The sequence below is a fragment of the Sinocyclocheilus rhinocerous genome, unplaced genomic scaffold (assembly GCF_001515625.1).
Source record: "Sinocyclocheilus rhinocerous isolate Xijiao unplaced genomic scaffold, SAMN03320098_v1.1 scaffold534, whole genome shotgun sequence".
Classification (NCBI taxonomy): domain Eukaryota; kingdom Metazoa; phylum Chordata; class Actinopteri; order Cypriniformes; family Cyprinidae; genus Sinocyclocheilus; species Sinocyclocheilus rhinocerous.
Window position 1 is genome coordinate 2,592,563 of NW_015646352.1, and position 25,758 is coordinate 2,618,320.

At 35.4% G+C, this 25,758-nt stretch overlaps 6 protein-coding genes across 6 annotated transcripts; all 6 read left to right on the plus strand.

Annotated features, from left to right (window-relative positions):
* Positions 1-2,145: 2,145 nt before the first annotated feature.
* Positions 2,146-2,905, plus strand: LOC107707439 (C-C motif chemokine 8-like). Its single transcript, XM_016511437.1, has 3 exons — positions 2,146-2,231; positions 2,384-2,501; positions 2,630-2,905. Exons 1-3 carry the CDS (start codon positions 2,168-2,170, stop codon positions 2,739-2,741), a joined length of 294 nt encoding a protein of 97 aa, XP_016366923.1. The 5' UTR covers positions 2,146-2,167; the 3' UTR covers positions 2,742-2,905.
* A 6,607-nt stretch (positions 2,906-9,512) lies between these two features.
* LOC107707440 (monocyte chemotactic protein 1B-like) lies at positions 9,513-10,350 on the plus strand. Its single transcript, XM_016511439.1, has 3 exons — positions 9,513-9,784; positions 9,964-10,084; positions 10,196-10,350. Exons 1-3 carry the CDS (start codon positions 9,721-9,723, stop codon positions 10,290-10,292), a joined length of 282 nt encoding a protein of 93 aa, XP_016366925.1. The 5' UTR covers positions 9,513-9,720; the 3' UTR covers positions 10,293-10,350.
* Positions 10,351-13,257: 2,907 nt separating this feature from the next.
* Positions 13,258-13,850, plus strand: LOC107707441 (C-C motif chemokine 13-like). The gene is made up of 3 exons (XM_016511440.1): positions 13,258-13,338; positions 13,489-13,606; positions 13,707-13,850. The coding sequence occupies exons 1-3, from the start codon at positions 13,275-13,277 to the stop codon at positions 13,801-13,803; spliced, it is 279 nt and encodes a 92-aa protein (XP_016366926.1). The 5' UTR covers positions 13,258-13,274; the 3' UTR covers positions 13,804-13,850.
* Positions 13,851-15,861: 2,011 nt separating this feature from the next.
* On the plus strand, positions 15,862-16,601 carry LOC107707442 (monocyte chemotactic protein 1B-like). Its single transcript, XM_016511441.1, has 3 exons — positions 15,862-16,015; positions 16,197-16,317; positions 16,428-16,601. The coding sequence occupies exons 1-3, from the start codon at positions 15,952-15,954 to the stop codon at positions 16,579-16,581; spliced, it is 339 nt and encodes a 112-aa protein (XP_016366927.1). The 5' UTR covers positions 15,862-15,951; the 3' UTR covers positions 16,582-16,601.
* A 3,874-nt stretch (positions 16,602-20,475) lies between these two features.
* Positions 20,476-21,412, plus strand: LOC107707443 (eotaxin-like). The gene is made up of 3 exons (XM_016511442.1): positions 20,476-20,825; positions 21,002-21,125; positions 21,233-21,412. The coding sequence occupies exons 1-3, from the start codon at positions 20,747-20,749 to the stop codon at positions 21,342-21,344; spliced, it is 315 nt and encodes a 104-aa protein (XP_016366928.1). The 5' UTR covers positions 20,476-20,746; the 3' UTR covers positions 21,345-21,412.
* Positions 21,413-23,985: 2,573 nt separating this feature from the next.
* On the plus strand, positions 23,986-24,716 carry LOC107707411 (eotaxin-like). Its single transcript, XM_016511398.1, has 3 exons — positions 23,986-24,129; positions 24,358-24,481; positions 24,590-24,716. Exons 1-3 carry the CDS (start codon positions 24,057-24,059, stop codon positions 24,714-24,716), a joined length of 324 nt encoding a protein of 107 aa, XP_016366884.1. The 5' UTR covers positions 23,986-24,056.
* Positions 24,717-25,758: the final 1,042 nt, after the last annotated feature.

Sequence of the window (25,758 nt, forward strand, 5' to 3'; positions counted from 1 at the left end):
CTTTCATGATAAACGTGACTCAATATAACATTGCGACTACAGTAAAAAAGCTTTTACTGTTCTAAAAACACAGATTTATGAGCAGTATTGGATTTGAAGATGTTAGAAACACACGTCATTGTTGTCATGTGGTGAATGTCATCAGCACTCCTGCAGTCGCTCTGAAAAAGCTGTGCCAGCTGAGTCAGCCGGCTGCTCTCAAAACGCTATCGCGGTACTTTGATGCCACACGTGACAGTGACGTGGCGTCGGCGCCGGTTCAAGTCGGACTAAATTTCTAACCGGCATGCACTGCTTGAAGTCAGCCGCCGATCGGTCTGCGCAGTGCTGCATGAAGTCGAACGCACCTATAGAGTTTCTACAGCAAAAATAAATCATACAAAGACAAAAATAGATTAATCACTCTTTCGTATTTATCTACTTCCCCCAGACACTGAAACTAAACAGCACGTGAATAATAAGGCAAACATTGTTTACTTAATATAATAATTGCGAAAACAACTCGTCATTCTAGCACAATATTTTTTTTCCCCAGACTGTACATAATTAATAAAGCAGTTCTTTTTAAACATTGTTCTGTAAACCAGATGGAAAGTTTGGAAACAGTTTATGACCTTAGGAGTCTGACGTACAGTAGAGTAAGTGGTGTTTTCAACCACATACTATGGATTGTGATCATGTGTATTCTGCTGTTGAACTTGAAAGGTGTCATCTTCAAATATAACACGGCTTAGTTCTCTTTTCTGCCCGCAAATACACGTCATATTGGTAAAAGGAAGTGATGCTATCCATTTTAGATCCAGATACTGTATGTATGTAGCTATCTGTGTGATTTGACCATGTAGAGGTAGCGGTCAAAACCTGGCATTCAGAATTTAGCCTCTGAGACGCTACAGAGGTCATTAGGACTAACCGATTTTGAGGGCTTATCAGTTGGCGTTTTCAACCTTTTTCAGACGAAGGACCCTTTAGAGTTGTTTTTTAAGCCTGGCCTGGCCTCTAACATTCTTATATTACCACATCCTACTTCTATTGTTTACGTTACAATTATTTACAATACTGATGTACAGTGTGATATAGGCCTATGTACTTGCACATTGCATTCTAATTTTAGTGAATGCGTTTAATGCTGCAGAGACAAAAATTTTTTTTACTGAATTTTGGTTTCTTAAATTTATTTGTAACGGATTTTAGTCATTTTCACAAAATTTTGTTTAATATTAAACTATAGTTGGTCTAACAGTTAGCTGTAAACTCACACAAAACTGACCTGGAGACTTGAGCTTCATGAAATAGTTAAAGTATTATATAGGCTAGTTGTGGATATTCGGCTACAGCTTGTACAAATAAAACGCCTTCGCCCTTCACACTGGAGTGGATTTCAGCTTTTTGGAGGGGAAAAAAGGAAGCAAGATTAATGTGTCTCGTATGTGGTTTTGGGAAGTATGATGCGTGAGAAACACTGTTTCTTCTCGCCTGACCTCTTGTGGTGGTTTTTAATTTTTTTAATTGTCTTAATGTGACTAAATTCACTAAAGGCAAATGTATTTTTAGCAACACATTTCCCTCTTTATATAAATACGAAAAATACTAATCAATCATAAAATTATTATTTTTTTAAAGTATCTATGGTTTTGATTTTGCAGAACAGTGGTCCTACCGGAAACTGTCTGCAGTCTTCTACTGCCACCTACTGATAAAAAATTGACAGGTCAGATAGGTTTTCATTGGGAAACTACACTAAACAAACAAACAAACAAACAAAAAACCTAAGGTCAGGGTTTCAGTTTAATTGTGAGTAAGGGTAAGGTTTAGCACCTAAGTTTTGGTGAAATTCTGATATGATCATGAAGATCTTCTGATTTAGTGCTGACTGGCACAATGTACTCTATTGAAATACAGACATTTTCAGTTTTTTTTGTTTTTGTTTTGTTTTTACTGGTGTTTTGAATTTTGCACTTCATTGCATTGTTGTTACCAGAAATGTCTGTAAAAGTAATGGATAATGTCCTGACAGAAAACAGTGTGCTACAGTGTAGGATAGGCTAAATATGAATTTTTCTTAATAGGGAATTCACGTTATTCTGAACACATCAGCTCTGAGATCTTCAAGCTCTATAAAACTTCCACAGATTCTTTCTGACATTGTGAAAAAACATCTTGAAGAATGAGAAGCCTGATGTGTGTGCTGTTCCTCGTGCTCTTCTGCTCTAAACAGACGACTTCACAAGGTGAGGACTTTCATTTTGAATAAAGACAAAATATATTGTTTTCAGACAATTTATGGCAGGTTTAGTTTAATTTGTTGCATTTGCATAGGTTTGGATAATATTGCTTTTATACCCATTCTCTCCTAAAACTATTTTTTTTATATAATCAACAGCTGATGCTTATGCAGTTCCTGTGTGGTGTTGCTTTGATTTTGTCGACTTCGAAATTCCAGCCAAAAAAATGGTCAGTGCTGTGAAGACACATTCACATTACCCTGTCCCTGCCATTGTGTAAGTATTTAAACTCTGAAATATAGGAATGTGCTCCTTTATAGATGAATTCTAAGTGAATGATAAAATGATTATGTGAATGCCAGCACTTTAAACAAACATTTTGAATGTGAACTTTTCCCCCTCAGGGTTACGACACCTAGAACTGAAATTTGTGTGAAACCAGACGAGGCTTGGATAAAGAAGTATAATGGAGAAGCAGCACTGGAAATGAAAAAACAATACAGATGCACAAAATAATACTGTTATTGCTTTATACAACTGTCCTTTCTTAATAAATAATTTGTTTGCTGTATCTCCTCATCAGTATTACAAGATATCATTAAAAAAAAAACTGCTAAATGTAACAACTGTTCACATTTAGCACTCAATATGCTGACATGTGCAGGCAGACAAAGCAAATGAATATGGTTGGATATTACCGGGTGTCTCAACATGGTGTAAACTCCTTTGAGTGTGTGTATATTTGTGTAAATTAGCATAAATGCTCATAGGGAAATGTAGCAATGCTGCAATTGGTATATCATTTACACGTATACAGTAAAAAATATCAAACTATATATATATATATATATATGGCTTGTTTTCAGTCCTATTTCTGCTGGTCTGTCTTCTTGAGATGTGTGCTTTAACTAAACACATCTGAACCAGTTAATCAAGGTCTTTGGGTTTTCTGTAAGGCGTCAAGGTTTTGCACCTAAGTTTTGGTGAAAGCAGATGATAATGAAGATCTTCTGATTTAGTGCATTTAGAGCTGACAGGCCTGAAAAAGAGGAAGCTGTAGGCCATGTTATTTTTGCATTTTCGGTGATTCTGAAAGAAAAGTATTTTCCACATCCTCATGCACAACAAAGCAGAAAAAGGATGAGGGAAAGGAAGAATAACAACAACAACAACTACAGCAGGGTTCCAGCACTTTGTACTTAGACCCCTAATAATTTAAACTCAGAATCTTTATACTCAGAAATGGATTTACAAGAATGTCTTTTGATGAATATTCTTTCTTATATAATAAAATGCTTAGACATCATTTTGGATAGCTACATAGTGTTACATGTGTGTTTTTTAAAATTTTTTACTTTATTAATGTTCAATGGCTCTCAGTTAACAACCATACAGGGTTTTATTTACTCTGGAGTTGAGTTGTGAAATGCTGACTGTGTAGTGACTTTTGTGTGGACAATTCAAAGGTTAGTTTATTTTGGCATGTTCATATCGGATGGAGGTTGAAGAGCTTTAATGCAATCAAATAGCTTTAATGCACCAGCTTCATACCACCAGAAGAGCTGTGCAGAGGTGGATAAAGTACACAAATCCACTACTTGAGTAAAAGTACAGATACTGCCGGTCATAAATTACTCCATTACAAGTGAAAGTTGTAAAGACAGATTTTTACTCGAGTAAAAGTATAGAAGTATACTTGCTTTTAAAAGTACTTAAGTACCTAAAGTAAATTTCTTTTTTTATGTCAACGGAATGTTTTATTATTGTTCTATTATTGTTGTATGTAATACTTGCAATACCTTATTCCTAAGCAGGATGGTAGTGATCTCACACAGCTCTGACAGTGTGTGCACACATCTACGTGTAGCCATTCATCCACATTTGAACCGAGTAGACAGTGAAATTAAAACCTAGCTACACAACTGTAGCTGTATAAATTTACAACAGCAACACTGCTTTAACAAAAAAGCAAAACAGCAAGATTTATTTGACATCAAAACTAAAATTTCTAAAATGCTCTCTAATCGCTTTCACGGTACTTTGATGTCATGCACAGAACGGTCTGTGCAGTGTTGCTTTCAACACCTACTGTTTTTTGTTAGGAGACGGTTCTTCTGTGGCTTTATAGGTATTATTTTCGTTTACACAATTTAGCAAAATTAGATAATACTGTGTCTAATATATACCACAATATTAACTTATTATTGAATTGTAGTAAATAAATATCACATTTGCAACTGGTTAGTGTTCAAAAAATGCTGGGAAAACACTTCACATAACCCTACAAGAGTGATTACTGATAGGCTGTCTAAAAAAAACAGAAAGAAAAAAATGCCACGTTTAAGAGAAGAAAAAATCACCCACTGACTTTTAAAGCTGCTACATAGTAATGACTTTCTACTTTGAGGACATTGATAGAAATGTAGTGGAGTGAAAAATACGATATTTGTCTTTCAAATGTAGTGAAGTTAAAGTCATAAGTTTCCAGAAAAAATAATACTCAAGTACAGTACATATACTCAAAAAGTGTTTTTAAGTACAGTAGGCTACTCAAGTAAATGTACTGTCCACCTATGGAGCTGTGACAGAGCGAACAAGATTCTCCTGCTTCATTCGAACTTCATTTGTCGAATGCAGAAGAAATTATATGAAGCGCACAGGACAGACTCAAAAATAAGTTGGGAAACCCATGTGTTTGAAGTCTAGTTAAGTGCGAAATAATTGCAATGATCAGGCAAACCACTATAGAGTTGATGTTGCTATATAGAGTAAGAACCAGTAAATGCGATTTACAGGTTTCATAGAAAAAGAATGATGTGTGCCAAATGAGTCGCTGTAGAAATCGAATACTTTAATGGTTGTGGACGAAATAGCTCAACACGAGAGCCAACGTGAACGTAATGACATGTGAAATAAAACGTCATGTTTTAAAGAACAGTGGCTTGATTAAGTTGTGGAAATAGAGGATGATGGGGACAGAACTTAAACAAAACTCTGAGAAATGTACAGGTGCAAACCGTACTACATGGGGCTGTTTAGATAACTGTAAAAAGAATTCACATGTTCACGTTTTTTGAAAATATTTGTTTATTTATATTATTGTCAGACCAGAGACACGGAGAGCTTCAATAATAGATTTATTAAAGATTCAAACAGGAGATAAACCATATGCCACTACACATAGACCTGATGAAGAGATCACTGGCACATGAATGTAATTGATGAAGAGGGACAGGTGAGGGAGCGTGAAGGATTATGGGTAATGGAGTCCATGGGGAAAATACAGGAGAAACAGGCGGGACCATGACAGTACTCCCTCCCTCCTGGAAGGCGCGTCCTCGCGCCTAAATGGTACAACCAGGGAGGGGGGGTGGGCATCCTGGAGGCTGGTGGAGGACAGACAGGACAGGACGGTGCTATCGGCACCGGGAGTCAGGGAGGCCATGGAGGTGCCGGGAGCTTGGGAGTAGAGAAGATGGAAACAGTCGTCGTGTCCGTGGTGCTGGAGTAGGAAGCGAATGAGATGGAGAAGGTTGCGGTGGCCATAGCAAGGAGGCTGGAAACGGCCATAACTGGAGCAGGAAGAGCGACTCTCTTGTCCAATCTTCGTGGCCGTGCCACAGGCAACCCCCCCCATTTATTTGGAGATACTACGGGACATGCATGCCACCCAGGCACATGCCAACGCCATCATGGCCACTGCGGCAGATTCTGGACAGCACTCGGGAGTCGGTGCGGGAACGGAGCTGAACTCTAAGGTAAGACCAGGCCATAAGCTAAACTCTGGGATAAAAGCAGCCTCTGGGCTGGGCTCGAGGGTGAGATCTGGAGTGGGCTTGTAGGGAAATTCTGGATATGGTTGTTGGTCTGTAGCAGTCACATAGTGTGAAAATAGTGGATCAATCTTCTTGAGTATCAGACAGAGTGTGTGTTCTTGGAAACTCAGAGTGGAGCGGCTTGTAAACTCTGGAGCGGAGCGGAGACTTGGAATATGGAGGATTCGGGCTTGGGGTGAGCTGTGGCGATCCACCCATCACAAGATGGAACCAGAAAGACATCACTTGAGTCTTCATCCACTTCTCCAACACAGAAACTGGAACCCATTTCTTCGAGGACACGATTAATTAAATCCATCAGACACATCTCATAAACATCCAGAAGCATGATGATGATTTGCAGATCGTCATCTAGTCCATTCAGCAAAACGTGATTCAGAACCGAATCGCTCCAACTCACCCGATGGACATGCTCCACAAACTCCTCCACATAACTCTCCAGAGGATGGCCGTCTTGGTGGAGATGGAAAAGCAGATACTCCTTTGGAGAGCCATTGTTGTAATCCATATTGTGGTCTGGTCTTCTGTCACAACTTACTACAGACCAGAGACACGGAGAGCTTCAATAATAGAAGATTTATTAACAAAACAAAGATTCAAACAGGAGATAAACCATATGCCACTACACATATATGAGACCAGACAATATTGGGGAGAACATAGAAATTATATATAATGTCATGGTGATGAAGTGATCACTGGCAGGTGAGGGTAATTGATGACAAGAGACAGGTAAGGGAGCGTGAAGAATTGTGGGTAATGGAGTCCATGGGGAAAACACAGTAGAAACAGGCAGGGGAACAGACGGGACGGGGACAATTATACTATATTATATTATAAGTCTAATAAATAATTGACCTCAAAAAGGGAATTCACGAACAATATCTGTTTCATTTTTTTATATTAGCTATATTATATTATATTACATTATATTATATTATTATAAAGAATCGAACTCCTCTGCGTGAGATTTTTTAAAAATGATTTTTAAATACAATTTCTTGGTAAGTAACACAGCACTGTAAAAATGGTTTCTCAGGTAAAATGATTTCATTTAGCCTATTAACATCAAGGGTCAAATCAAATATAAATAGCACATTACAGTTAAAAGTTACACACTTTTTTTATGTGTCCTGGACAGGTCTGGTATAAAGAATATTTTTGCTCAGGTGGCCGAAATGTCCGTCCAATAGGGAAATTTTTTGCTCAGCAAGAAAAAAAATGAGGGAACATTGATATTAGCTATATTATGTTATGTTATATTATTATAAGGAATTGAACTCCTCTGCGTGAGATTTTTTTCAATGATTTTTAAAATCTTGGTAAGTAACAAAGCACTGTTAAAAAATGTTTTCTCGTGTAACCTAAAATGTGCATCATTTAGTTACATCAAGGGTCAAATCAAATATAAATCATAGTAACGACATTAATTTGTGGAGATTCAGTGCATTGAGTTCCACAAATCTGAATGCATTATTTGTAAATTGACTGTTAAGATTTTGCACAATTTATTATCTGTAATATCATTGTGTTGCCACTAGATGCCTGTATAGCCCTATGTAACAATCCCTAGTGGCTAAGACGTTGCACATAATTTACACATAAATCACACATAAATTAATTTTTTTACATTTTAATTTGGATACCATATACTATACTACTACATATTGTTTAGATATTATCAATGGCTACTTTTTTGTCTTTATTTTCTCGTGTAACCTAAAATGTGCATCATTTAGTTACATCAAGGGTCAAATCAAATATAAAGAGCACATTACAGTTAAAAGTTACACACTTCACAGCAAGAAAAAAAATTAGAGGGAATATTTTATGGCAGTGCATTGAAATTCAGTGTCAGCAGTTTGCCAAAAAGAACACAGAATGTTTTATGCACCATTTACACGTGGTAGGAAGCAGGTGTACATTTCTTTCGTACCAACTAATATTTTGAAAATATGAACATTTTCATGAATTCAAAAGTTTACGTCAGAATGGCTTTTCGAACGATTTACACAAAAATTTGTTCTGCTTGTGTTTTTTATGAAGGAGGCCCTTTGTCTGTCTCTCTCCTCCTTTCCCCCTATTTTCTCTACTCTCCTCCTCTCCTCTTCTAGTGAAATATTTCCATTTTTTAAATATTTCCTTCATTTTTATTGAATATAAATGTATTTCCGATCTGATATGTGATGGGAAAAAAAGAGAAGAATGAGTTCGGCAAAAGGTGGATTCAAACTCTGGTTGATCAGGTCAACCAGGGCCGTTTCTAGCCAATTTGACGCCCTAAGCGAAATCCCTATTTTGTGTTGCCACTAGATGCCTGTATAGCCCTATGTAACAATCCCTAGTGGCTAAGACATTGCACATAAATCACACATAAATTAATTTTATTACATTTTGATTTGGATACTATATACTATACTACTACATATTGTTTAGATATTATCAATGGCTACTTTTTTGTCTTTATCTGTTTTTTGTTCAATTTTTTTGTTGTTGTTTCTTGAAACATTGATTTAAAGTGTCAGTTATTGCATTATTATTTCAGTCAAACCTATAAAACCCCTTTGTTACCCCAAACTACATATAAAAGCTTTATCAGTGGCATAAAAGTAACCAATGCAGCTACTTAATCATTTGCTACTCGTTAACGCGTTAACGTCCCCTTTAAATAACGTGACGCTCTGCCCTCTATGACGCTGCTCCCATTAAGCGCTGTTGGAAGTGAATGAATTGATTCAGCATTTCGACACCTCCGTAAGGATGCATTTAACTCGACAAAGTGGTCTAATAAAGGATGTATTGATCTCGTGAATTAGCGAATTTTACTATACAAATTATTTTTTAATTGGATGTTAAAGTTTATATGGGAATATTACATGACACGCTGATCCTTTAACAATGCATTGGCGCAAAAAACGCACACCTTTTGGACAAAAGTGCCACAAATACTGCCTAAACAAAATACAGATTTTGTGCACTTTATTTGCTGTACCAATATTTTAAATTGGCCTTTGAACTTAGCTTTATTGCATGGCAAAAAAAAGTGTTACCTTGCCAAAGCACTGACAGAGCCCACTGATCTAATGGCGTTGTTGAGCGCTCCAAATGCAAACTTTGCATGCAACAATCAGGCAGCAATTGACAGCACTCTGATCTAGTGGCATACAGGCATCGTCAGATTGACAGTACTCTAGCCCAATAATGTTGGGGGATCCAGTGGGGTCATATTTCAGGGTGACCGTGCCACTCTTTATCACAGCCCTGCTAAAAGTGCCAGTACGTGCGCTCATTGGCGCCCCTTCAGCTGGTGGCGCCCTAGGCGACCGCCTAGCTCGCCTATGCCTAGAAACGGCCCTGAGGTCAACATACTGAGACATGCACTTTACGCCCTAGGCCACTGAGCCTGTTGCATGACGCGCATCTTTAGTAATGTTTATACCGACCAGACATTGGTGGGCAGAGCTAGTGTAAACAGTGTTGGGCTATTTGCACTTAGTGTCAACATTTTTTCTTCCCCTCGCTTGGGCCCGTGCCCATAATGCCCATTGGATAATCCGGCCCAGCTCTGATGTTATTCTGAATTCATCAGCTCTGAGATCTTCAAGCTCTACAGAACTTCTACAGATTCATTCTGTCGTTGTGAAGAAACATCTTGAAGAATGAGAAGCCTGATGTGTGTGCTGTTCCTGGTGCTCTTCTGCTCTGTGCCGATGACTTCAAGTGGTGAGTACTCTTGCATTTTGAATTGTTTTCAGAATATTTATGGAAGGTTTAGTTTCATTTGTTGCATTTGGTGATTTAAGAATAAAGATATAACAGCTTGAAATCTTCTTGAAAAATTTATTGTTTATTTTTTTGCATGAACAATGATTTGTGATATTTTGCATATCTTTATATTTCAGCTCCCCATCCAATTTTTGCAGAATCATACTGCTGTTTAATGCTCAATAATAGGATGATTCCTCTAAAGCAAGTGGTCTCTTACTCCTGGACCAGCAGCAACTGTGCCAAACGCGCTATTGTGTGAGTGTCATCTTAGCTATTATTTCATTTTCAAACTATAACGTGAACCTCAATGAGACACTCTTCTGAAGTCTTTGACTTAAATCATGTTTTTGTGTTTTTTTCCTTCAGGTTTAAGACAGTTGCAGGGAGAGAGATCTGTGTAGATCCAGAGATGACCTGGGTGAGCCACCTTGTTGATAAAGTGGACAAAAGCACAATCTGTTGAGGTCGGATTCTAGACATTTAGAGGCCCTATAGGCAAAATTCATGTTGGACGCCCCCACCCCCAATAAAAAGCATTTGAAACCAATATTATTCCTAACCTTTTTATTTATACATTTCATTTTAAATTTTGTATGTTTTTACTCATACAGTACCGGTCAAAGTTTTGGACGCATTACTATTTTTAATGTTTTTGAAAGAAGTCTCTTATGCTCATGAAGCCTGCATTTATTTGATCAAAAATACAGAAAAAACGGTAATATTGTGAAATATTATTACAATTTCAAATAATGGTTTTCTATTTTACTATACTTTAAAATATGTGACCCTGGACCACAAAACCAGTCATAAGGGTCAATTTTTCTAAATTGAGATTTATACATCATCTGAAAGCTGAATAAATAAGCTTTCCATTTATGTATGGTTTGTTAGGATAGGACAATATGTGGCTGAGATACAACTATTTGAATATCTGGCAGCGACTTAAGACTGGTTTTGTGGTCCAGGGTCACATATACTCTATTTCTGTAATCAAAGCTGAATTTTCAGCAAATCATTACTCCAGTCTTCAGTGTCACATGTTTCTTCAGAAATCATTCTCATATGCTGATTTATTATAAATGTTAGAAAAAGTTGTGCTGCTTAATATTTATTTTATAACCTTTGATACTTTTTTCAGGATTTTTTGATTAAAAAAAAAGAAAATAAATCTTTTATACAATATAAGTCTTTGTTATACATTTTTATAAATTTAACAGATCCTTGCTGAATATTACTGTTTTTTTCTGTATTTTTGGTCAAATAAATGCAGGCTTGATGAGCATAAGACACTTCTTTCAAAAACAATAAAAACAGTAATGTGTCCAAACTATTGTATGTACAAATTAATCAAACTTTATCTAGGCAATCTCTTTTTTGTTTGTTGAGGATGATATTATAGCCGTGATATTATTATTATTATAATATTATTATTTTGCAGTAATTTGCTCAGTAATTTATTCACAGTTCCTGAATACCACTTCAGTAAAATGAACATCAGTGCTTTTATCATTTTTTTCCAAGCTGGGTATGGGCAGGATTTCCCCCTTCCATTTTATCAATGCTGACTACAGATATGAATCATATTAATATTAATAATATTATGTATTAATTTTATGTATTGCATTTTACCTTAAATATGCACTACATAGGCCTACACAAATCAGTTGGGAGTGAAAGAGACGATCACTACTAGACAGAAAAGAAGTTTATTTCTTGTTAGTTGAACGTTAAATTAAGAGTTATGTTAGAGCAGTAATGTAATCATCAACAGAATTTAGAAGATACACACATCTGAGGTCCTTTTTTTGAAACATTAAACATTTTCAACAAACAAAATATCCATATTCAAAATGTAATAATCACTGTAATCTAGCTTGCGCCAACAGTTGTACACAGAAGCAGCTCCGGGAGGATGACGTAAGATGTCAGCGTTGCGCATGCGCCGGTGAGTCTCGTGAAAACCAACGTTTGTTTACAGGAGCAAAGGAAGCAAAGTTTCCTTACTTTAGCAAAGGAAAACCAGTCTCCTCTTGGCTTATATCGAAATCCTCCGACATTCTTCTTTACAAATCCTCGTTTTGTACTTCTAATTAGTGACCGTTGTTGAGTCATATCGTCATTGTGAATGGTAGATTAAGTACCAATCAGTGACCAGGCATTACTCATATTATAAAAACATAAAATTTTATTGGTTTGAAAAAAAAAAAAAAATCATGTGATGTCCATTTCAATGGCCGCAGGGTCTGAAGGGGTTAAGCTCAATAAAAATTAGCAGTAGCCTTAACTAATTTTTACTGTGCTTACATTATTAACACTTTTTCAGTACTGAAGAGATCCGTAATGACTGGTGGGTCAATTGTCCTTCAAACTGAACATGTTCACTCCCTTCTGATTGGAATCTCGCTTAAATCGGTGGAATACCATCAAGTCCACTTCACAGGGCACTTACTGTCGAATGAAACGCACTTTGAGTCATCTCAAGCTACACAGTATCCTCAACTGTATCCCTTCTCTGAGCACAAAAAAAAAAACGGTTAAATGCCGTTGTAAAGACAAATATATTTTACCATAATAAAAATACTGAAGTTTACATTTTTATAATCTTTTTAAATTAAACATAAAATGTGGTGCTTTTAAGAAGTTATATGACCAGAAATCGCACTTAATTACTGTGTTAGTGAAGAAACATCTTGAAGAATGAGAAACCTGATGTGTGTGCTGTTCCTGCTGCTCTTCTGCTCTGTGCAGATTGGTGAGCGCTCTTTTTCATTTTCAGTTTTGAATGAAGACAAAATGTATTGTTTTTGTATTGCTGCCCATTTCCTGTCATTACATTTGCATATTTTAATTCTGTGAACCAGTTTAACTGGTGGCTGAATTATTCTACCTTCTCTATTAGACCAACGTGGTTTTGTTTTCTTAGAGCAGGGGTTCTCGGCCCTGTTTCTGGTGGTCCAACTTAAGTTTAGTGCTTTAATTAAACACACCTGAACCAGTTAATCAAGGTCTTTGGGTTTACTTGTGAGCAAAGGGGTCAAGCTTAAGCACCTGATATTTGGTGACAGCACAATTCAGATTTGATCATAAAATCTTCTGATTTAGTTCATTTAATGCTGAGCTTGACTGGCCCGAAAAAGAGGAAGTTATGTGTTGTTTTGCTGAAGCACGTTTTCAGAGAATCTGAAAGAAAAGTACTTGCCACATTTTCACATGAGCGACAAAGCAGAAAAAGGATGAAGGAAAAAAAGAGCTAAAAACGACTCTCATTCTACAAAGTTGATACTCAGAAATGGATTTACATGAATGCCTTTATGAGGAATATGTCTCTGACTATGTATATAAGAAGGTGTTCAGACGTTATTCTGAACACAACAGCTCTGAGATCTTCAAGCTCTACAGAACTTCTACAGATTCGTTCTGTCATTGTGAAGAAGCATCTTGAAGAATGAGAAGCCTGATGTGTGTGCTGTTCCTGGTGCTCTTCTGCTCTGTGCAGATGACTTCAAGTGGTGAGGGCTTTCATTTTGAATCAAGAAAAATATATTGATTTCAGATCATTTATGGCAGGTTTAGTTTAATTTGTTGCATTTTTCTAATCCTTTTTTTTGTGCATTATCATGGTATAAATTTGTGATATTTTGAATGTCTTTATATTTCAGCTCCCTTCTCATTTAATGTGGAAAACTGCTGTATAGCGTTCACTAATGTGAAGATTCCTCTGAAACTGTTGGTGTCTTACTACCATACCAGCAGCAACTGTCCCAGGCAGGCCATTGTGTGAGTGTCATCAATCTCATTTTAAACTGCAAGGTTAACCTAAATTAGACTCTCCATTAAAAACATTTTATCTAAATGTTGTTTTTGTATAATTTTCCAGGTTTCAGACACAAACAGGGAAAAAGCACTGTGTAGATCCAGAGAGCACCTGGGTGAACAGCCATGTTGCGAAACTGAACAGCAGAACAACAGTCTAAAAGAAGCTACATATTTTTTATTTAAACTGTGCTTTTCATGTTGTAAATTCCACCCTTGTGCTATTTCTGATGTATATATAAAATATTTTATTTACAGAATAATTCATGTAATTGGGTTCAGTTTTTAATAAAATATAAATGAAAAAATTATTATCATTTAGTGATGTTTTAATCCTCTATTGAATGCATGTTCTACAGTATTCTGCATTTTATTATTCTTTTAATTAATTAATTTATTTGGTATTGTTACTATACTATTAAAGAATAAGCAAAGCATTTTTTTAAATATCTCACTGAGACTAACGTGAATTGTCTAAATCTGACTGAAATATCTAAAAACGAATCTGCTTTAGCAACACATTTCTCTTCTCATTTGAGCACTAAATACTATATACTTGATTATATTAATAGAATTAGAAATTAAATATCTACAGTAGTGTGTCCTTCCTGGTACTGTCCTGCAGTCATACTGTATACTGAAATCTAGTGGTGGAAGTTTTCAGTCTGATAGGCTTTCAATGAGAAAGAACAAAGATGAAACTACACTAGGTTACATTAGATATTATGCAAAGATTTCCCAAAGTATTAGACTATAATAAAAACCATTTAAAAACCATTTGTCCTCTGCAATGGTAAGATTACCATTTACATTGAACTGTTTGCTATATAATTGCAGTCTAAAACAAAAATGATGAAAGAAAAAAATATGTACAAGAAGTTTCTGAGGAACGCAAGTTGTCTTGTGAGTTCTTAAAAGGACCCTGCAGATCTGCGGATGGATCTTTAGAAATTTCGAGAGACGCTCCTTCTTTTTGTTTTAGTCAGAAAAAGGTGAATGTTTTTTTAATAGTTATGTGACATGTAGGCTAAGTATGGTAATCAAGCCATACTTGTAATTTGTCCTCTGCGCTTACAGCAGTGAGTAGTGAACACACACACACACTGTGGACACACACACACTGAGCAGTGGGCAGCCATTTTTGCTGTAGCGTCCGAGGAGCAATTGGGGTTAGGTGCCTTGCTCAAGGGCACCTCAGCTCTGGGTAATGAGGATGGAAGGTACTGAGAATGCCGGTATGAGAACTGAACCCACGACTCTCTAACCATTAGCCCACAACTGCCTCTTTTACTCTGACTGAAAATAACAATTTAAAGTGAATGTTTAACTCCCAAATAGGGATATGCCGGTATGAAATTTTCATGTTGCGATTAATTGCTAATGCTTTTATTACGGTATACGGTATTATCACAATATTGAAATTAAGTTTAAAAAAAGTGCTGTCATAATACAGTATAACAGGTTTAATAACTTTTTCATATTCATTACCGTGATATATCGCATTACCGAATACCGGCACAAGTCTACTCCCAAATAAATCACACAGTTGTTGGAGGTAATTCTGTAGGTGTGTGTTAATATTAGGGTCATTTTTCAAAGCAGAATCTCCACATTTTCAGATTGTAGCATTGTTGAATGAGCAAGTGATTTTTTTTTCTGGCACAGAAGGAAGGTTAATGCGCAGTGTGTTTTGTGTAGATGGCCTCATGTTTAACATAATGGCTCTGATTTACAAAGAGGCACCAGATAAACCATGGTAGACTATCAGAGATAGAAGTTAGAGGGCATTTGCTTCACATCTTCAATGAAAGCTAAGCACCCCTAAAGTTTAATAACAGTGCATTAGTGCTAACTGCAATAAAACCTGAACCAGTTAATCAAGGTCTTTGGGTTTACTTGTGAGCATGCAAGGAGTGAAGGTTTAGCATCTGATATTTGGTGATAGCACATTTCAGATTTGATTATAAAATCATCACATTTAGCATGACAGGCCTGAAAAAAGGAAGTTGTGTGTTGTTCCCCTGAAGCACATTTTCATCGAATTTGAACGAAAAGTACCTTCCACTTTCTTGCATGAGTGGTAAAGCAGAAAAAAGGACGAGGAAAAGGAAGAGCTAAAAACGACTCTCATTCTACAATGCTGATACTCAGAAATGGATTTTCATGAATGCCTTTATGAGGAATACGTCTCCTACTATGTATATAAGAAGGTGTTCAGACGTTATTCTGAACACAACAGCTCTGAGATCTTCAAGCTCTACAGAACTTCTACAGATTCGTTCTGTCATTGTGAAGAAGCATCTTGAAGAATGAGAAGCCTGATGTGTGTGCTGTTCCTGGTGCTCTTCTGCTCTGTGCAGATGACTTCAAGTGGTGAGCACTCTTCCATTTTGAATTAAGACAAAATGTATCGTTTTCAGAATATTTATGGAAGGTTTAGTTTCATTTGTTGACATTTGGTGATTTAAAAATAAAGATATAACAGCTTGAAATCTTTTTTTTTTTTTTTGCATGAATAATGATTTGTGATATTTTGCATATCTTCATATTTCAGCTCCCCATGCAATTGGTGCACAATCAAACTGCTGTGTAGAGTTCAAAAATGTGAGGATTCCTATAAAGCAAGTGGTGTCTTACTACTGGACCAGCAGCAACTGTGCCAAACGCGCTATTGTGTGAGTGTCATCTTAGCTATTATTTCATTTTCAAACTCTAACGTGAACCTCAGTGAGACACTCTTCTGAAGTATTTGACTTAAATCATGTTTTTGTGTTTTTCCCTTTAGGTTTAAGACAGTTGTTGGGAGAGAGATCTGTGTAGATCCAGAGACGACCTGGGTGAACCACCATGTTGATAAAGTGGACAAAAAAACAACAACTGCAGCTGCTGCTGCATCAACAACCTCTCCTACAGCAAAGACTCAGAGCCTCACAATCTAAAAGAAGCTACACTGTTTCTATTTGATCTCTGCATTTCATATTGTATATTTGACCACTATTTCTGATGTGTATATGAATATATATTCTACAACATAATGTATGTAAATAGATCCATTTGTTTTGATAACTGTTTAAATAAAATATAAATGATAAATGTATCATCATGTAGTGATGTTTTTTCCTTTCATGGATTTTTGTATTTAGTCTTTTTATTTAAATTGAATTTAAACATTTTATTTTTATTTAAAAGTCAGTATTAAATGTAGATGTGTGATACAAAAACATCTAGTAAATAAATATAAAAAATAAAAAATCTAATAAATAAATATAAAAAGTAATATTCACAGTTTTCAAATTTATTCCATTGTTACACAAAGTTCTTCTTCTAGACAACAGAGACACTTAAAGGGTTAGTTCACCCAAAAATGAAAATTAGCCCATAAATTACTCACCCTCAAGGCATCCTAGGTGTATATGGCTTTCTTCTTTCAGATGAATCCAGTCGGAGTTATATTAAAAATTGTCTTTGATCTTTCAAGCTGTTTAATGGCACTCAGTGCATTTAATAGGTAAACACACAAATGGTTTATGTACACAATCTGAATCAGTAAAACATATAATAATAGAATGTCATGCATATGAAAATAAGAGAATAATATTAAAAGAAGTATTTGAAAAATATAAACTTAAATATACTTTGGAAAATATACTTGGAACAGCACTAAGGAAAACATATGTACAGTTAATTTCATATCTGAAAGAGACAGGTCTACTAGAACAAATATGAAGATCATAGAATAGTAGGTTTTTTCTTCCTTTTTTTCTGGCTTTTTATTTCACTTTTGGACTGATGCACTGCAACGCACACTGAGTGCCATTAAACAGCTTGAAAGATCAAAGACAATTTTTTATATAACTCCGATTGGATTCGTCTGAAAGAAGAAAGTCATATACACCTACGATGGCTTGAGGGTGAGTAATTTATGGACTAATTTTAATTTTTGGGTGAACTAACCCTTTAAGCAAATCCTCGTAACATTCAATTAATTGATATGACTGTAAATGTTTTTAAAAAGACATTTACACATTTTCTTGGGTGAAAAATGTGTTTACTGTGTTTATTCAGAGTCACCTCTTCATTAATAAATAATTTTATTTCAATATAATATAGATCATATGCTTGCAAAGTGAAAAAAAAAGGTTTGTTATACACTGAGGCAATTGAGATTTCATGTTGAGTGCTTAAAATTCATCCTTAAATGTGAGATTAGCAAGGCCAATCTTGACAAAAATGTTCTTTACAGCGCTGTACAATATACAGAGATGCAAATGTGACACAATACAAAAAGCAGTGAACATTAGGAAAAGTTATGAATGTGAGAAAATGCTGAGGGCGTTATTTTAAAACCACACATATGATGCAACATCATTTATTTCATTCACAATAAATCTGCTTCCTTCTTTTTTCTGAGTGCAGCATGTAAAAACTGGGTAAAACTTTTGTTTTCAGATTAGGAAAGTCTATAGACTTTATATGGTTCTTTATCTCATTAGTTCTCATAGTCTCTTATCTTCTTTCATATGGTTCTTTATCTCATTAGTTCTCATAGTCTCATATCTTCTTTGTCATGCTCGTCTCTGCAACCAAGTTGTGACAGAACACCAGACCATAGAAATGAAAGGGGAAATTATCTCCATAAACATTGTCCCTATGGGGAACTTTTCTAAGCTCAATGGAGCTGCAATTTTTATTTTCCAAGGAGGAAGAGACCAGGAAGTATTTGTGGAGGAGTTCATCGGCGCCAGCCACCTAAACGTCTGCGATGACATTGCGCTTATAGAGGGGTTTTGGGTGGGACTGGACGATGACATCTGGCTGGTGATGCCCTGGGGAAGCTCCTGCTGGACATCAGCTTTGCTCTGTGGGTCAACGGATCTTCTTTTAAAGTGGGAGAGGTGGAAGTGGATCCCGCCGACAGCATCCAGTCACCATCCGTCACTGGCTCCTCCTCAGCCACTCGTCACTGGGACTCCACTTTGGTCTCCTAGTCCTTCAGTGTCACCAGGTCTCTCAGTCCATTGGACGTCAAGTGGGCCTCATCTTCTCCCAGCGTCACCTCAGTCGGTCGGTCTCAAGTTTCCACCTTGGCACCTCCCTCCATCAGTTTCGCCATGGATCGCCTCCCTCATGGCCATCTCTTGGGTCACTATGGGTGTCGTCTATGTTGTGGTTGTGTTTGCTTGTCTGCCTTTGTTTGGATTTACCTGTGGATATTATTAAAGACTATTTTGGATCTATTTCTTCTTTGTCATGCTCGTCTGTGCTTGTGACAATAGTGGTGTAACTGCCTTATTTGTGATAAGATCATAGTTTTGTGCTATGGAGGATTACGTTTAAATAGTGTATCTTTTCAATAAGTCTGATAGAGTTGAGTAATCTAGGTCAGCCGAAAAGTAGAGGTGAAATGTATGTATTTCCAGAGATATAATTCTCACATTTATGAGGCAAAATGTAAAATAGAAAATTGAAGGAAACTGATATATAGACAAAAATACTAATAGTTATTTCTGAGATAAAGCAGTATGGGGAAAGTCAAGTGTTGCATTTGTGAAATATTCAGAGTAAAACAACTTGAAGGAACCAAGAACTGGGTTCTTTCTTATTATAACACTGAGGAGAAATACAGAAGTAGAAAGAAGATATGAAACCGTTCAAATCTGCCATACCATAATGTTGATCCTCAGAAGTGTACTTACTTGAATAATATTTAATTCTCAGTATAGGCTATATAATGAGAAAAGTTATTCTCTGCATGAAATATTTTCTCTGAATATCCTTTGCTCCTGAAATATTCACACATGCTTCTTTAAATAGAAATAGTGATGAAACAAAGATGAAACTTTTGTGATTATTCACTCACCTTCATGTTATTAAAAACCTTGAAACACAATGGAACAAAAAAAAAATTAATTGCAAAATGTTCAAGATCCTCTTTTCTTACAATTTTAGGGAATTGTCACCATGGCTGTAAAGTAAGAATGTCAAGACTTTTTAATGAAATATGGCAGCTCTCACTGGCTGCAGGTGGCCACGGCATTTATTATTGTTTATAATTTGTGTCCATCTAGTGAAGCCTTAAGTGGTGTTTTAAAGTTTTATCTGAAGAACGATGCAACGTGGTGTTTTTTTAGAACTGCGCCATGGCAACAAATTACAATTCATGGTAAACAAGACTAATCTATGATTGTTCCTCGAAATTTACCTTTAAATTTAATTTGGACATAAAGGTCGTTAAAAAAATGAAAATCCTTTAAAATAGCTAGTTAACAGAGTTAAGCCCCGCTGTCCTCGAGCGAAGAATGACGTGGAGTGGCTGCATTTAACGAAGGGAAAGGCAGCACTTTTAAAAATACTGTAGGCCTACTTAGTTTTTAATAGCTATATTTCTCCACAAAGTCTCTGTAAGCACACTCGACGAGTGCCCAAATTATATTTACGTGGTATACGCTCTGAAGGCCACACAGCAAAATCCCCAGAGTTAAATCAACTCTGCTCAGAGTACATATTGTCCCAATCTACAGAGTGTTAAAGTAACACTGAAGCCGAGTTAAAGTTAATGGGATAATTAAGCAATTATTTAATTGATGAGTGAGCATTATTAAAGAAAACCCGCTGTTAACAATGTTGAAGATTAACAACTACTGCTCAGGCTTTTATACATGAAAACGTATCACATAATCCTCAACAGTGGTAACTCTGCTTCAGTGTTACTTTAACACTCTGTAGATTGAGACAATATGTACTCTGAGCAGAGTTGATTTAACTCTGGGGATTTTGCTGTGCAGCACTGCGTTAGGAGCCTGTGGGAGGTCGTTGTAATTAGAAGACTTTGTTTAAAAGAAGTAGCCTAGTGTATTTAGAGTTGTATTAGCTCAAATATAAGTTTAGCACATAGAACAAAACCTTCGCATAAAGAGGAAGAGGGTTCAGAGAGGCAAAGCGTTATTATACTTAGAAAAGGCTGCGTCACTGGTCCAGAGGATCAGCATAGGGGATTTCTTTCAATACAAAAACTATTTTGCCATCTCTATATAATGGACTACTGGCAGTTCACCGTATACCCTTACTTTCTCTGTCTCTCGTGTGGTGTATCATACCTGGGGAATGAAGACCTTCATGAAGACTTCATTGCTGTTTCTGACGCTATGCTGTGCTCTGCAGCTTAATAACGTTACCTCAGATGGTGAGTAATCTGTGCTTCTGTTCATTTTTTTTTTCTCCTTAATGTTTAAAGTGTTAGGCTCCAAATTCAGTTTTCTGCAAAGGAGACTTTATTTAAACAATCTAATAATTTTTTTTTGTTATTTATTTTTTTTGGTTATCTATTTCTGAAATATTGGATAACCATTATTTTTTCAGGTTCTATTGCAAGTGAGAGTGCAAACAGTATCTGCTGCTTTAATGCAAGAAATATCAGAATACCTCTGCAGCGGCTGGAGAATTATTACTGGACAAGTGACATTTGCCCTCTCAGACACATTGTGTGAGTATTCTCTCGATATGTTTAGATGTACTTTATATTGTTACTAATATTTAGTATTTACTTAACATACGTGTTGTTTTAATGCTTTTGTCTGTAATGTGCTCTAGATTTGTAACAGCTCCCGAGGATCCTAGCACTCCGAAGAAACAATTCTGTATGGACCCTGAAAATAAGTGGGTCCAGCGGACCATTAACTACTTGGACAAAAAGCATGCTTAAAATTCAGCAAAATGAAACTTGGAAAAAAAATTATACATTTCTACGATACACACACACACACACACACACACACACACCTGTACATATGAGTAAAACTGTAAAATAAACTTGTTATTGTAAAGTTTTAGTGAGTTACCATTGTAATGTGTATTATTCAAATGTGTGGATCTCATAATTATCAATAATATTATGTCAACAATAATTCTTAAGCTACTGATCTGATGTAAATTTTAAATGAGCTGTATAAAGAATATTGCATATAGAGTGGTATGTACATTTCATTTTATTGTCATTATTAAAGTCTACCTATTGTCTAGGCCTGCCTTTTTATTAAATATTTACTTTGCAATTTACTTCAGTTAAGGTTAATTGACAGTTTTATTAGAATCAAGTGGCAGTTAGTGTAACTACATTTACTTCAAATATTTTATATATAATGAAAAATATGACACATTGCAACTACTGTTTGAATATTCCACTAGAGGGCACATGTACATCATTAAAGATTTATGATCCAAATTTATTTATTTATATATTTATTTTGTAAGTATCACAGACATTTCCATCAAGTGGACCAACCAATTAATTACTTTTATTTTTGGGTGAATTATTAATTTTACTTCTGAGCACTTTTATTTATGACATACTTGTTTGCATTATATTATCAGTTAAATTATATTACTTAAAATGTAATTACATATTATATGAGCATTATATTGACCTGCTTTTTTAAGTGTTATATTTACATTAGTCATTAAAAAATATATATATATCAGTTGACCAGAGATATTTGTTCTAAATCTGTTTTTAAATATTAGGCACTTGCAGAGATTGTGCACATGTGCAAGAAATGTAAGGGATAAATTTTATCCAAAAAGCAATGCAGAATTGCTTAAATAAAGAGTACTTTATTGTCTAGCAAGGTGGTCTTTGCAGCTAAAGCATTATTTTTTATGAGAGCCAAAACAATGAATTTAATTGTTTTATATGGTCTAATTCGAAGAAACTATATGATGCATATTGAATATTATGGCCAAGACAGATATAATATAACATTTAATGAAAAAAAATATTGAAAGTAAATGTTCAATATTTTAATTAGCTAAATTGTGCTCAAATAAGTATAATAAAGAACCACAGTCAGAAGACAACTTTAGAAATTCACTAAATTGTTAATGTCCACAAAACATACAGCTAATGTACAATGTAGGATCATTCAACAAAACAAATATTAATGATAAAATTAATAATTTTTTCTTGAGTAATAAAAGCACAATAAATAATGACAACCCATACAACCCTTGGTTAATAAAAAAGTCTTATTAAAATGACCTCTCACAGACTACCAAGTAACATATGTAATATTAATAACTCAACTTCTCTATGTGGTAATGATAGACCTACTCTTACAAGCTCAAAGACATTTAGAATCTGTTGTGTCTTGGTGCCCTATTGACATTTTGTTATTTCTCTGTAAATATTTTTATACAGAAACATAAACACAATGCAGAGATGGGAAGTAACAAAGTACAAATAAGCCTACTTCGTTACTGTACTTAAGTAGATTTTTCTGGTATCAGTACTCTTAGAAAAATACCTGAGATGGCTTTAAGAACACAGATAAACCATATATTGTTGAAAATCATATATTTATTGTATTGATATTTCATCAGGTAGGCTAAAACGTATCTGTCTGCATTTTATTCAACTACAGGAAATGCTGGATTTCCTGGAACGTCATAATTAAATTAAATCTCACTTATGCAGTTTCTGCGCGGCGCCCTCCAGTGTGAATGAAACAGACATTACTTGTGTACTCACTAATGCTTACAACACCCTATTTTGGGTAAAAATAGGAAAAATAACACTTTAATTGGAAGTAACATCCATATCCATACGTTTTTCTCTAGTGTAGAGAAGTGTCCATAAGATTTCCTGACAAAAATTAGGAAAATACTGTGACAGATTTAATCAAATATATATATATTTTTAATGATTTATAGTTTTAGGCCCCCTGCATGTTAACAGGGGAAAACAAGTGTAAATTATGCTTGCACTCTAATTGTCTTTGTTTGCATTTCAATAAAATTTACAGTATAACTCACCTCAGTTTTGCCATTCTTAAAGCATCATAATAATTTTGAGTTGTTTCCAAGGACAAGAGGCAGAATCACCCTGAAATCTAGGATGTGGCCTAGGTGATGGCACATTTTTTATCGTTATTGTTTTTCCCCATCAGCTTAGTCTTTTCTATGCTTGTGTTCTACATGGTGGTTGTTCTGCCTGGATACATTCATTTGAAATGTAAGTTATTTTGTAGTAATGGCTACTTTTTACTTAAGTATATGTCAGAGCCCATACTTCTTTACTTTAACTTGAGTAAAAAAAAGTGTAGTCAGTACTTCAACCAGAGTCTTTTTAAACATGAGTAGGCCTATCTGTACTTCTACTTGAGTGAAGGAAGTGCTTGCTGTGTTTTTTTCCACCCCATAAATAATTTCCCCCTGCTCATATACAGTTTTAGCACATATAACAACACATTTGCATAAAGGGTAAGATGGTTTCAAGACGGAATATTGTTATACTTAGAAATCTAGACCAGTGATGCGGCCCTTTTTTTTTTGCACGAAAACTACAGCATCTCTATATAATGGACTGCTGGCAGTTTACCACTTACTTTCTGTCTCTTGTGTGGTGTATCATACCTGGAGAATGAAGACCTTCGTGAAGACTTCATCACTGTTTCTGATGCTGTGCTGTGCTCTGCAGCTGAATACCTCAGCTGGTGAGTGTCTGTTTCTGTCGTATTTGTTCTCTGTCATGGGAATGGGATATAAAGCATTTCAGGCTCCGGATTTAAACTTCATTTAAACAATCTAAAACAGTTCTTAGTTATCTCTTTCTGAAAATGTTGGATAACCCTTATTTAATCTGTATTTTAAAAACCTGGAGAATAAAAACATTTAAAAACATGTTGAATCACATTTTAGTGAACTCTTTTTCACTTTTTCAGGCACTAAAGCAATTGTGAGCGTAAACAGTATCTGCTGCTTTAATGAAATCAATGTCAGAATACCTCTGAAACGGCTGGAGTCTTATTTCTGGACAAGCAGCAGTTGCCCTTTCAAACACATTGTGTGAGTATCCTCGCGATATGTTTAGATGCACACTTATATTGTTATTAATCTTTAGTATTTACTTCACATTCATGTAGTTTTAATGCTTTTGTCTGTAATCTGCTCTAGATTTGTAACAGTTCCAGATTCCAAGAAACAGAAGAAAGAAGAGATTCAGAAGAATCTATTCTGCATGGACCCTGAATATAAATGGGTCCAGAGGGCCATTAACTACTTAGACAAGAAACATGCTTGAAATTCAACAAAATGAAACTTTCTACAAAAAGAAATGCTCTACATTTACACAGATAAACACACACACACAGACACATTCGTATATATATGAGTAAAACTATTTTAAAAAATGGTATTGAATTGTAAAATTTCAGAGAGTTACCATTATAATGTGTATTATTCAAATGTGTTGATCTCGTCATTATCAATAATATTATGACAATAGGCTACTGATCTGATGTAAATTTTAAAAGAGACGTATTATTATAACCAATAGAGAATATTGTATACAGAAGCTTTCATATGTTTGGAATTAGTTTTAGTGTCATCTACCTTTTTATTTCAATATTTACTTTACGATTTACTTCATTCTAGGTTACTTCCCAATTTTATTAGATTCTGTCAAGTAGCAGTTAGTGTAACTAATATGTACTTCAAATATTTTAATAAAAAACATTTATATTAATATAAAAATGTCTTTGATTTATTTCTTTTGATGCACAATGTTGTCTCTTACTTAAAAAGCAACCCACTAATATCAAGTCAAGTTACCTTTATTTATACAGCACTTTATACAATATAGACTGTCAACGCAGCTTTACAGTGTTAAACAAAAAAATAGTGATTCAATGATCCAAACAAAATTCAGTTCTGCTGTAAAGCAGCTTTAAAACGAAATAAACCGGCATTATTCAGTTGAAATCAGTTCATTGTTGAATTTCAGTTCAATAACGGTGTAAAGTCCATCAATTATAGAATGAGTTTAATTTATCTGTAAAGCAGATCTGGAGAAAACACTAATGTCATCATCCAGCTCAGTTCAGTTTAGTCCGTATATAAGGTCAAGTCAATTGCCAAATATCAGGTGTCTGCAACTAAGCAAGGCAAAAGGTCACAGTGGCAAGGGAACCCAAATAAAATCGGTGACAGAAATGGAGAAAAAAAAACTTTGGGAGGAACCAGGCTCAATCTGGGGGCCAGTCCTCCTCTGGCCAGATGAACCAACATGTTGTGTTTTAATTCCAGACTGCATCACAAGTCTGAGGTCACAATTTATTTATGAG